This window comes from Myodes glareolus, chromosome 18 (assembly GCF_982192425.1).
Source record: "Myodes glareolus chromosome 18, mMyoGla1.1, whole genome shotgun sequence".
NCBI lineage: Eukaryota > Metazoa > Chordata > Mammalia > Rodentia > Cricetidae > Myodes > Myodes glareolus.
Genome location: NC_142043.1, coordinates 52,681,675 through 52,695,396, shown reverse-complemented (window position 1 = coordinate 52,695,396; position 13,722 = coordinate 52,681,675). Strand labels below are relative to the sequence as shown.

The following is a 13,722-nucleotide window of genomic DNA, read 5'->3' as shown; positions in this document are numbered from 1 at the left end:
GTAAGTTCCAAGTCAGGCAAGGCTACTTAGTGAGAACCTTTCTCAAAAAACAGAAGACCAAAGCAAAAAACAAAAGTAGCAGTTATAGACAGATTTGCAAAAACTCTAGTGAACGCTGGGGAGAAGGAAGGTCTAGACCTAGTAGTAGCACAAACTGAAGGTCTCTCCCAATTTGGGGAAAGAGATGTGCAACAACAAATAACTAACAGTCGAGTGAGCTTGCAAATTACTTCAACTGAAGTCTCAAAAAGCAATTGATTTCACGCAACAATAAATTAAATTCTATTACAACAGGTATTAGATCCAAATGCAGGGAAGAGGTAGTAATACAATGAGACTGAAGAATGACCAATGTCTAAACGGCATACCTATACCTACATAAAGTACAAGGTAGATTAACAAAAACAAATTTTTAAAGCCAAACTAAGCAGGCAAGGGACTAACCTCGCTGATCAAATTAAAAGTGAACTATAGTTAAGAAAAAAAATAATAGTTCAAAAGGACTTGAATTGTGGCATTACAGAATCTAGGAACAAAGATTAAGAAATAATGTAGGACATTGAGCACCTTGGCTCACAGCTGTTATCCAAGAAGGTTGGCCATAAATTAAAGGCCAGCCTATGATACATAATGAATTCTAGACCAAACTAATCAACCTCCTGTCTTAGGGCTGGAGAAATGACTTGAAGTTAAAAGCATTTGTTGCTCTTGCAGGACACAGCTTCAATCTCAGCACCCATGTGGTGGCTCACAAACCAATTGTAATTTCAGTTCCAAGGGATCCAACACCCTCTTCCTCTGAATTCTGCAGCACCAGACACAAACATGATACACATACACAGGCAAAGGAAACACTTTGTAACCCCCCCACACACACACACACCAACATTAAAAGATCTGTTTTGTTTTTATTTTGAAAGTTCGCAAACTACAAGCCATTTGAAACAGCAGTATGGCGAACTATCAAGGGATGGTAGATATGAAATCAGAAACCTGCATTCATATTCTTGTCCTGACACTTACTGGTTTTGGGATTTCAAAATTCTCAAATTCCTTTATTTTTGAGAGGTTTAAAAAAAAACAAAGACAGACATCATGCCAGGCATGGTGGCACACACCTCTAATCCCAGTACTCGGTAGGTAGAGTGTTGTTTGATGTTTTACTCTTTTGGCTTTTTGAGGAGTCCACTACTCAGCTCCCAAATAAATCACACATGGAGGCTTATTCTTAGTTAAGAATATCTGTTCTTAGCTTGGCTCATTTCTTGCTAGCTTTTCTTAACTAAATTATCCTGGCTACCTTTGCCTCTTAATGGGGGATTCCCCTTTGTATGCTTAATAAAGAAACTGTCTTGGGCCTGCGCAGGGAATTTAGGTGGGCAGGGAAAACTGAACTGGAGGAAGAAGACAGAGTCAGAGAGAAGCCATTAAGCTGCTGACAGAGACAGGCGTGCTGAAACTTTCCTGGTAGGCCACGACCTCGTGGTGATGCACAGATGGGTTAAATTAAGATGTAAGAGTTAGCAAATAAGAAGCCAGAGTTAATGGGCCAAGCAGTAATTTAAATAATATAGTTTCTGTGTGATTTATTTCGGGGCTGAGCAGCCAGGAGCCAACCTTCTAAAGCCTCTGGCTTTTTCCTTTTTTTGTTTCTGTATAATCTTACTTACACTCTTAATCCATGGTTGGCTAGGTGACTAGCCCCTACTTACTGTCCTCCTCTCCTTGTTCTTTTGCTCCTCCCTTTTCCCAGATTTGTATTTATCCTCTCTGCCTGCCAGTTCCACCTAATTTTTCTCCTGCCTCACTATTGCCCATTTAGTTCTTTATTAGACCATCAGGTATTTTAGACAGGCAAAGAAACACAGCTTCACGGTGTTAAACAAATGAAGCATAAACAAAAGTAGCACAACTTGAAACAATATTCCCCAACAACAGAAGGCAGGTACATTTCTATGAGTTCCAGACCAGCCTTGTTTACATAGTGTGTTCCAGGGTAACTGGAGTTTTAAGTGTCACCATGTCTCAAAACAAAACTTTAAAATACCAACCATTTTCACAGCGTTATCTCTTAACCATTTCAATTTAGTAGACTAATAAATTACTATCTGTGAAGCTCAACAAACATTACAAGATCCAAGAACTAAACGTTCTGCCCAGTTCATAAAATCAGAGCTGTGACTACAAATTGAACACTACGTTTCATTCTCAGTAGGTTTATAGGACTGCAAATACCCAGTGTACACATTTAGGAAATGTCTAGTGAGCAGAAAGACGCACAGCCAGGGTTTGCTCCATGAGGAGGTAGTTTCTCTTCCCATATAGAAAGATTAAATCCACTCTACCATTTACACTGAACCATAAGAAACCACAATATTAATTTAAAGCACAGGAGATGGAGAGGTCCTCATCATTCTGAAGCTTCCTATCTCCTCTAAGTGCTAACTGTATGATACTCTGAACGACCTCACAGATTCATTCTACTCAAGAGTAATGCTGAGTTCTAAACTACTCAATCACTAACAAAAAAAAAAATTCAACAATACACTTCTATCACCTTGCCAGAGTTCAATAAGTGTGTTTCTGTGCAGACAGCACAAGTGTGCACTGTGAATGGAAGCCAGAGAACAACCTCAGTCGTCATTCCTCAAGTATAACATCTTTGTTTTTTAAAGTCTTTACTTTTCAAAAACATTTGCTCATGCACGGGAGAGTTTGTATGGAGGTCACAAGACGGTTCACAGGAGTTGGTCCTCTCCCTCTATCCAGGGACCAAAAACCAAACTCAGGTTGTCAGACTGGCACAGCAAGTGCTTCTGCATCCACCAGCCCATCCAGAGATCTCATTGGTCACATTTTCTCTTTTATTCCTTTGAGGCAGAATCTCTCTGGCCTGGAACTTGTGGAGCCAGCTAGGCTGCCTGTCAGCCTGCCTGCCAATGAACCCCAGAGAATGAGTCTGCCTCTGCCTCCTCAGAGCTAGAATTTCAAGTGTACCCCCACCACAGCTGGTTCTACCTAAGTACATTCGGAGGGCATCAAACTCGTTTCCACATTAGCCTGCATGAATTGCACTTTAAAGACTTTATTTAATCACCCTAGGTTAATAATACACTTTTTAACGAAGCAGACATCCAAGAAAGCATATCTCTATTCCTTTCCAGATGTATCTGCTAAAATAGACACACTACCATAAGTGCATTCTTCCCTTCATTTCGGGTCAAAACGCTAAGAAACATTATCATCACTTAGTTATTTGATTTACTTTCAGTCATTTAAAACTAGACACTCACAAAAAAATTAGTGTCTAAAACATCAAGTGATTAAAGAAATGTATACTCCATCATTTCAAGATGTAACATCATAGCCTGCACCTCAGAAACTCAAGAGGGAGGCAGTATTACTGTCCTGCCTGTGATTCCTGCTGCTAGGGAGGCTGAAACATGAAGTGCTCTTCATGTCCAGATGTTCAAGACCAGCATAGACAATTAGGCAAAATTTCATCTTTAAAAATAGGAAAAAAAATCTAAATTCTGTCCCCCCCCCCAAAAAAAAACATTATGTAGAAGTCACAGTGTTAAAACTGATGGGACAAAGAGGTATACCGTACAGGACACTGAAGCCTCCGCTGCTACCAGGACAAATGAAGAGGTGTTGGAGAAGCAGGAACGTTTTTCTTTTGTTTTGCTTTTGTTCGCTTGCTTACTTTGACTTCCTTTTGTGGGGGGTCATGGCAGGGATGACAGGAGAATATGGGGGAACCCAGAAGTAAGCAGAATTGGAGTGCATGATGTGAAACTCCCAAAGAGTAAACAAAGTTTAAAATAAAAGTAGTCACAGTGTTTATCGAAGACAGTTCTGTTTCCCTTAGTAACATACAGTAGGTCCACCATAATGGAGACTAACTGTGAGCATTTTTTTAATATAGCTGAAAGTAAAATTATGCAACATTGAGGCTAAAATATTCTAAATTCATTTCAAATAATATGTAAGGAACACTGGGAAAATTATAAAAACTGTAGGTTCTTGAATAAAAAAGGGAAATTATACAGTAACAAATGACTTCTCAAATTGTTAAAGGAAGGCAAAAAGTCACTGTTTTAGGTCAGAGTGAATTTTTCATCCATTAAGTAAAATTTATATAAAATAATTTATAGATATATATTGTATGAACCAATAATTAAGAAGTAAAGTTGAATGTTTGTAACCAATAGTCAGGAGACATTAAAACAATGTCACCTCCTGAAAATTCTTTCTTTTCTTTCCAATCAATTGCTTTGATCTACAGGTAACTTAATTCTTACTACACATATGGTAAAAGGATCTTGATGGTAATCCCAGTTGGCCTTGAACTTCCTCTATTACATCCACAAGCATTCAAACCAAGACTGGCTGACAATTTTTACTTTTAAGTTATTTCCCCCTATATGACAATTTCCAGTAGACCTTGGCTGTCTCTAATACTACCTAACCTAAAGTCATTTCTTAATTTTCATGTACCTAGTAACAGTATGGTACAAAAATTCTACTCCATGTTTGCTTTAGTGTCTAAACCCAAATATTCTCCAGGAAAAACCCTCGATTTTCACATCAGAAAAAAGAGAAATTAGTTCAGCACATCTTTATACAAACACACAATAACGACTAAGTAAAATTATCACAAGAAATCACTTAGATGAGGAAAGTTTAAGGGTTCTTTTCCAATTTTTACACAAAGAATAACCAGAGTTTTGTAAATTGCCTCTATTCTTACTTTCTTTCATAAGTAACTATTAGCAAACTAAACACCTTTTCCACGACTAAGTTAAATAATACATGCCACGTGTAGACTAAGTTAAATAATACATGCCACGTGTAGGTAACATGCAGTAACTGTAGCTAGGAATGGTTTGCAAGAACACACTTCAGTCTTCCAACAACTCTATCAAAATGGTAAATACTTTGCATGTTATGGTGGATTTGAAACTGAATCTAAATGCGAAGGATTTTTTTTTAATTTGGGAGAAAATAAATCACCCAAGTCGCTATGAACTTCACAAATTCTGTATTTACTGAACAACGCAGGGAGGCTTAGTCATTTCCCTGTCTCTACTCTTTCCCATTCCCTAATAAGAATGCACACGTAACTAACAAGAGCATTTTCTGGCTCGCACAAAATCATACATACACATTTATACTCCTGAACGATTAACACTGACCGTGTCCTATGTAAGTGGCAAATGGGGGTGGGCGCTACTTAGAAGTGTTAAATGCCCTTCAAAACCTTAATTTACTGTATCTCTCTCTTTGTGAAACCATGTAAAACTCAGGAACGGGAATCCTAAAGCACTATTCATTTCTAACAACAACAACAAAAGTACTAAGTGATGGAGAAAGGTTTCCATTACTCCTCATACCAAAAATATTCCCATCGTTTCCGATTACAAAGCCAAACGCGGGACGGGTTTGCAACCGGCAAAGCGCTGAGAGTTGGGGCCCCGCGGCACGGGTCCTTGGCCGGCCCGCCCCACCTGCCGCGCGCCCGCCTGTCCGCCAGCTCCGCACACCCAGGCTGCGCTCCCCGCCCGGCCCCACGCAGAGGGGCGTGCCGCCGAGCCGCCCGGACGGCCGCTCTTACCGCCAGGTCCGGGTGGCCGCTGTCGCGGTGGGACACGGCTCGAATGACCCCGGCCCTCCAGCCGCTCCCGCAGCCGCTCTGCCCGCGCTCGGGACGCGCGTCCTCGCCGGCCGCCACGCACAGGAACCGCTTCCCCACCAGCTCCGGCCGCGTCTCCACCGCCATGGCCGCCTCTGCGCCGGGAACGAGTGCGGCCCGCTCCTACTGGCCGCCCATGCCGAGGAGCCGACCGCAGGCGACGCGGCCCGCGAGCGAGAGCGCCCCGGCACGCTCCGGCACCCGGAGCCGCGCCGGCCCCGTCCTCTCGCGCGCCCCACAGGCAAACTGACAGGAATGTGCGCGCGGCCGGCGCAAGCGGCGCGCCGCGGCCAGTACCCCTCCGCCCGCGCCGCGGCGCGTGTCCTTCCGCGGGCGGGGGGGCGGGGGTCGGCGGGCGCCGCCAAGTAGTACCGCCCCACCGGCTGCGCTGCGGCACCGAGCGGCAGCTGCCGAAGGACGGCGGGCCGAGGCTAAGCTGCTTCCGCCGCTCCTTCCTTGCCCCCTCAGAGGGGAGACTGCCGGAGAAGGGTTCGGCTGCCACGCGCGGTCGCAAAGCAAACTCCCGGTGGCCCGCATGTCAGGAGCGACGTCCTTGCGGACACATAGCGCCGTCGTCAAGGAGCCTGAATCCCCGCGCGGCCCCGGTTAGCCGCGCCGCCCACCCACCATGCCCGCTCGGCGGCCCGCGGCTCTAAAGCAGCATCCTCCCGGCAGCGAGTCTAATTCCGCGTTGGGGCTGTTCGGAGATTTACACCTAGTGCCGCCTTTTTACAGGAACGCCAGACACTCCACCGCGGGCTGTTACCGACGTCCTTAAATTTCACAAACTGTCTCAGCGCCAAGTCGAGTACTCAGCGTACTAGAACACAGTCGGGTAATAAAACAGAAAGCTCCAGAGTCAGTTACTGGAAAAGACTATGGAAAGAAAAGAATCGTGGCCAATCACACTAGAAGAAAATAAATGATGTTTACTTCCCGTCCAATCACAACAGGACTTTATAACCCAGACAAAGACAGCTAGGAATTTCTCTTCTGATCGCGCCTCAATTCTCACGATCAGAGCTCCCTTTCAGACACCAGTGAGCAGTTTGATGACGGACATCCTTTACAGGCTTATTTTATTTAAAGCACGTTGTGAAATTTTGAATCTAAATTCAATCTGTCATTTTTTTAGTGATTATCAACTTCAAAAATGTATCTAATCCAGTAAAAATTTCTTCCTAAACTACTCCTCCGCAAAAAAAAAAAAAATGCTTTCTGCAAAGCTTTACAGTAGCGCTGTGTGCGCATAATAAACACAAAGGACCCTTCCCTATCCACAGAACATTCGAAGCAAGCAGTTAAAGTGGCATAAGCGATGGAAGCTACAAGGCTGAGTTGAATTGAGCAGTCTAATTTTACTTGTCTAAAGAAAAGCGAAACCGTAATGCATAAAGGAAAATTATGCACAAAACTGCATGCTGGCTGCTCAGATTTCTCAGGACTTCTTCCCACATTAGGTTAACAAACCTTAAGCCAGTGAAAAGAGTACAGCATATACACAGATTTTTAAAAGGGGTCTCTTATCAAGTACCAAACCATCAATGATCTATCTGCTTTTTAACCTGGGGTACAAGGTAATCATTAAAGGAAATTGGCGTTGGGGACAGAAGGTGCCAATGGGTGGCAAAGCACTTGTCTAGCTAATACAAAGAAAACCCTTGGAGGGACGCCAGTGTGGGTGAAGAGTTTTGTTTTGCTTTTTAAAGAAAACTGATTCCTAACTCTCAATGATATCCTAATACGGGGAAAGCAGTCCAATAAAAAGCATGTAACTACAACAGAAATCACATTTCGGGTAGAAACAGCGCTTTCACAAGCCATGTATCCCCTCAGTTGTTTTTCTTGCTGAGTAATAGGGGCTGACTCCAAACTCATCCTTTGCTTTTCTTTAGAGACAGGGTTTCTCTGTGTAGACCAGGGTGTCCTGAAACTCAGAGATCCGCCTGTCTCTGCCTCCCAGTTGCTGAGATTTAAGGTGTGCGCCACCACTGCTGGGCTCCTTTCGCTTTTCTCAGGTGCTGGGATTATAGTGTGTGCCACCACATCCAGCTTTAACGCATTTCTAGAATCACATCCCAAACTGCCTCCAACAACACCAAGCTATAGCTAATATCTAGGTTTCATGCTAAGCTGTGGCTATTTTGCCTTTGGAAAAACTTGTAAAAAAAATCATCTTCAAAAAAGAAGAAGACCCTGAAGTGTTTTGTTTTGTTTTGTTTTTAGGATTTTTTGCTGTTATCTAATTTTGTTAGGGGTATCTGTATTGTTTAATTTTTACTAGCAAATCCTAACTGTAAACAATATGGAATTGCAAGAAATTTTAGCATCAGATTTGGAACCTTAGTATATCAGTTAATACTGACTGTCAATTTAGCAGGATGTAGGCATGCCTGCGAGGGATTAACTAGATTGAGGTAATTAGACCCATTTTCGCTGTGGGCAGCAGGATCCCACAAGCTGGGGCCTTAGCCCTAACCAAAGGAAGCGAGATAAGTTCTGTCATTCACTGCCTACTGTATTTGCCTGGCTGCCTGACCTTCCTGCCATTCATGGCCACCATGCCTTCCGTACATCATGGACTGTGTACCCGTTACAGTCGTGTGTGTCCCCCTCCCCACCAGTCCCCCTTACACGGCTTCTGTCTCGGTGTTTGTCATAACAGAAGGAGTAGCGAATGCACTTAAAGTACCATAGGTTTCAGGCAGGCTAATTTGAGTTCAAGGCCAGCCTGGCCTATGCAGCAAGTTCCAGGGCAGCCAGGGTTACAGAGACCCTATCTCAGAAAAATAAAAATGAAAGATGTTCATAAAATAGCACTATCAATAATGTAAAGAAAAGGTGCCAGAATTTTTACAATGCTGGTAAAAAGAGTAGCAGAAGATATGTACTTAAACTGAAAACTAGAAATGCCACTCAGATCTTCTATACTTTCTATCATTTATGGGATACATCCCTTCAATATGTCTGCACATACACAACAATTCAAGCAAGCCTCACACATCAAACACAAATGTTAATCCAAATAAAAGACACACTAGGAGATTATACCTGTCTTTTAAAGTCACGGTGACTTGCTTGTGGTCCCAAAACAGAAGGCTTCCAGAAGCAATAGGTTCAGGGACTCAAGGTCATCTTTAAGCACACAGCAAGTGTGCGGCCAGCTTGGGCTCAAACAAAACAAAACCTTACTTGGTTTATTTTAAAAATTAAAATGAAGGAAGGCAATTGAATTACTGCGATGATAGGAGCCATGATTATCTACTCAATTATTGGTAGGTCATGTTTCAATTATCAAGCACTTTTCAACTTTTTGATTTGGTACAATCAGCAAGAGGATAAATGATCTGCTTTTATATGCATTAGAATTCAATGTCACTATAAAGGTCTGTCACATTTTGGGAGGACAGGGGCTAGGTAGGTAAGTATTCTACCATTAAACATACCTGGGAGTCTACCTAACATCAAAGAAAAAACATGTTTGGTATTTTTCTCCTATATTAGTTTAGGATTATGGAACACCTGCTGTATCAGGCACTAGGCTAAACACTTTACACATATAATCTTATTTTACAGATGCGGAAAATGAGGCTTCATAAGCTTGCCTAAGATTATAGTGAAGGAACTAATTTTTGGGTTTTTTTTTTTTTGAGACAGGGTGTCTTTCTGTGCAGCCTTGGTTGTCATGGAACTCACTTTGTAGACCAAGCTGGTTTTGAACTCACAGATTTCTACATGCCTCTGCCTCCCAAGTGCTGGGATTAAAGATGTGTGTCATAACTACCAGACTAAGGAACTAATTTTTATAATTATAAAAAGTATATATAAGTTATATAAGTTTATAATATCAGAGGGAATCTGCTATTAACTAAAAAGACACTTTAGGAGAAATGTGAAGGTTTACCAAGCTTACTCTTTAGTAGCATGGCCTGGTCATAACTTGTTCCACATTTGTTTAGCATTACTATGTCTCTCACATCTTGAAGGCTTCTGTAGAAAGGGCCCTTGGTCTGAGAAGCTCAAAGCTATCTGAAAACTCAAGACATCAGAAATGCTTTGATCTGTTGACTTATGAATTACCAACAAGGGCAGAGAGAGATGGCTCAGAGGTTAAGAGCATTGGGTGTTCTTCCAGAACTCAGGGTTCACTTCTTAGGACTAAGGATTCAATTCTTAGCACCCACATAGTTGCTCACAGCTGTCTGTAACCCCTTCTTCAGGGGATCCAATGTCCACTTCTGGCTTCCATGGCCACCAAGGATGTACATGGTGTACAGACAGACAGACACGCAAGAAAAACAACCATACCCATAAAATAATTTTAAAGGGGAAAAAAAACCCAAGATGTATCAACAGAATGTCATACAAGACATATTTAATGCAAATTTCACATCTTCCACATCTGTTTTAACTTGGGATTTTTTTTATTAGCTGTCAAATATAAGAGTGGATTCATTCATAAAGCCTTAGGGTTATACAAACACAACTAGAAACCATGGAGACCAATATGGAAGAGAACCAACAATTTCAAATAACTATGCAAGTGGAAAACCAAAACTAAAACACAGGGTAAACTGATAGTATCATGTTTATCATGAAACTTTAAATGGTTTGTACTTAGCTAACTTCCTAAGCATATACTTAAAAGGAATTAATCATACTTATGATAATAACTTCAAATGTTTGTTCTTCAAAAAATCCACCTCCTATTCCCAGACTGAGACAAACTGTTCAACTACCGATCCTCAAAACGTGTCCTATGCATCCTAACACTTACGACGACTGCGTCTGAGCACTCGTGTGACTGGCGGTTTTATACCTGTCTCATCTGAGAGGGACAAGCTCCATAAGGGCAAGGACGTGGACAGTCTGCCCTCACCATGTTCACATACCTGTGCTCCCTGCACCCACAAGCCCTTGCTGCGAGAAGAGCATACGATGGATCCATTAGCCCAACGGATGAATACAGGAGAGTGCCTTTTCTCCTTCTGCGTTTCCTTCTGTGGAGATCAGGTCTCCCCCTAGGGAGCCCAGTCTAGCCTGAACTTGGGGTTCCCCTGCTTCAGCCTCCTAAATACTGGGTTTGGTGTTAATAAACCACCCCACACAGCTATCTTTTCTTACTCCAAAGAGAAGGGAACTTAGAATTTCTAAATCAAGGGTAATGAATCAGAGTCCCTGTTCTGCCTACACTCTTAGTTGCTGCCTTCATGGTAATGCCGTGCAACAGAGCCCCATTTCTCCATTGAGCATCTTCAAGCACACAATTAAGAAGAAAAGTAAGGCTGTTCCAAAGGAATTTCTATAGAACAAATATAAAGATTTATAATTTCCAAGCAAAGCACTCATTTCATTACCAAACTACCAATTTGATACAAACTCTAAAACACCTGCCTAGTGTTAGACTTCCAAAGAGAACAGTCTCCTACCTGACAGAGGCAACATACAAGTCTGATTGCTGCCTTCATGATGCCAGGAAAAGGAGAAGGGGGACAGGAAGGAACAGGAAGAAAAGGAAGAAACACCAGCTAGCAATCTCTCCCGAACCTTCTAACTGTGCATTCTCTACTGATGCTCACTACTTTGCATTTAGAGTCTGGCTCCATAGAAACCCGTGGCTTCTCAACTTTCTCCTCGTTTAGATCTGCCTTTTAATAATAAAGCACTAGAAATTTAGAATATGTAAATAACAAGGCAAAACTCCTACTCAGTGAGAAACCCCAAGAAACAAAGAAATGGAAAGTGGCCTTCTAGCCCACACTAAGCAATTATGTAGGATGTCTTCCAGCATGTTCTCTGTCCACTGCCCCTCTCAGAAATGTTTCAACTAATAACTGTCACCAAAACAAGCCACACGCAAGTTCTCACTTTGCAAATAGGTCAGGTTCCACCAGAGCCTTGTTCCCATTGAACCCACAAGCTCCACTTGACCCGACTGTGTTAGTAACAGTCCTGAGCCCGTTCTGTCCACACTAACAAGAATTCATTGAGTTGAAAACTTATAGGAAAGCTATAAAAGAGCTGAAGACACAGTTCACCAGTTTAAGGGACCCAGGTTCAATTCCTAGCTCTCACACTGTGGCTCATAAACATCTGTAACTCCAGTTAGGAAAAACTGGTCACTTCACTCCATAGTCACTTAGAAAACTATTGAAGATGTAGCCGGGTGTGGTGGTGCAGGCTTTAATCCCAGCACTTGAAAGGCAGAGGCAGGCTGATTTCTGTTAGTTTGTGGCCACCCTAACCTACATACAGGACAGTCAGATTATTTAAAGAGAGGCTGCCGCAAGGATGAATCGATGACAGATGGATAAATGGATGGAGGGAGGGAAGGGTGATAGATAATATTTAAGGTGTATATCCCAAGTACAGCAAACTAGAAACAAGACTAACATACTTGCTCTTTGAGGTCATCACTTCTAAAACACAGGCTGAAGTTTACTTCTCAGGCTTCTGGGCCCTTCAGCAATTTGCAAAGCATACTCCTGTCTTAAGCCAAGTCCAAACCTGAACTGACAAAGTAACCCTGCTCATCTGTCAGAGTCGCTGTGAACCAGGTAACACTTGCCCAATTCATTTTTCTCAAGTGGCTCACAGAAGATACAGAGTAATTCTTACTACACTCATACTAATACCACAGACCCACACTTCCTAACTAAACAGGCTCTTTTCATAGACTTTTAAAAAATGCACGTAGTATTTATTGGGAGTGGCAGATGCCAGCCCAGAAGCAGGTCTTTTATTAATGATGCCTATTAACTGTCTAACTTAGTGGGAGTCTGCGGCACTTCCAAACATTCCTTTACCGCTGTGTAACAATCATGCTCGTCTGCCCATCTGCTGTGCACACCCACTCCCCACCCTCAAGTCACCTTTTTCTGCCTTGAGTTTCCACGGAGGAGAGCAAACACTCAATTTCTGTCTTTCTGAGTCTGACTTAGATCACTGAACACGGTGCTCTCCAGTTCCAGTCATCCTCCTGCAAATAGCCTGGCTTCATTATTCTTTATGGACAAATAGTAACGCCAGCAAGTATTTTGCATTCTTTGTCCGTTCTTCTGTTACGAGGAACCGAGGCTGATTGTACACAGCCACTGTGACAAGCGAGAGAACAAGCCTGGACATGCAGGTATCTCACCTGTGCGTCTACATCACTTTGCCTGGATACATACGCAGTCATGGGAGCTCTACTATATGGTGGTTCTAGCTAACCTTTTGAAGAACCCCCATGCTGTTCTTGTGTGGCTGTACTCTACATTTCTGTCTGCAGGGTATAAAGGTTCTTTTCTGCATTCTTTTCCGCATTTGCTGTAGTTTCTGTTGTTCTGATAAAGTTATTCTAACCGAGACGAGATACTAGGACACCATAACTGTGATTTGCTTTTCCCTAACTGTTGATGCACTGAGTATTTTTACTGCATATTTACTACCTACAGCCTTTCTTCAGGCCATTTTCCCACGTTGTCACTAAATTACCTGCTATTTTGAGTCCTGCCATTTTCTAGATATCAACTCTGCCAGAGGAATCTGGCAGACACTGAAGACTGTCCCTTCGCTTTTGATGGCAGTTTTCTTTGCTGGACAGAAGCTTTGTAGTTTGATGTATCCCATTTAAACAATGGATTCTATAAATAGCACTGAAGAGCTTTGCTCTCCAAGTCTGGTGGGAAAGCTATTTCATTACAACAAGCAAGCAAGGCTGGGTGGTGGTGGGTCATACGTTCAATTCCAGCACTCAGGAGGAGGCAGAAGCAGGAGGATCTCGTGAGTTTGGGGCCAGCCTGGTCTACAGAGGGAGTTCCAGGATAGCCGGGGCTGTTACACAGAGAAATCCTGTATCGAAAAAGCAAGCAAACAAAATCAGAAGTACTTTAAAATGAACAGTCTCTCACAAGTAAATAAATAGTTACATTTGGAACCTCTAATTTAGCATGATTTTACTTCTTTTTTGCATATAGGAGCTTAAACATCCTTTGCTGCAACTATTCTTACTGCAAAAATGTGTGTTAAAATGAATAGTTTCATTT

General features: G+C 42.5%; 1 protein-coding gene across 3 annotated transcripts in view; it reads right to left on the bottom strand.

The window, feature by feature from the left end:
• Positions 1 to 13,722, bottom strand: part of Jmjd1c (jumonji domain containing 1C) — a 170,403-nt gene that overhangs the window by 127,563 nt on the left and 29,118 nt on the right. The window contains exon 1 of one of the 3 annotated variants that reach the window (XM_087898191.1): positions 5,618 to 5,797. The exons of the other annotated variants lie outside the window; for them this stretch is intronic. Coding sequence (XP_087754317.1) covers positions 5,618 to 5,782 — 165 coding nt within the window. The 5' untranslated portion in view covers positions 5,783 to 5,797. Of the gene's footprint in view, positions 1 to 5,617; positions 5,798 to 13,722 lie in introns of those variants that run through there. 3 annotated transcript variants of the gene reach the window in all.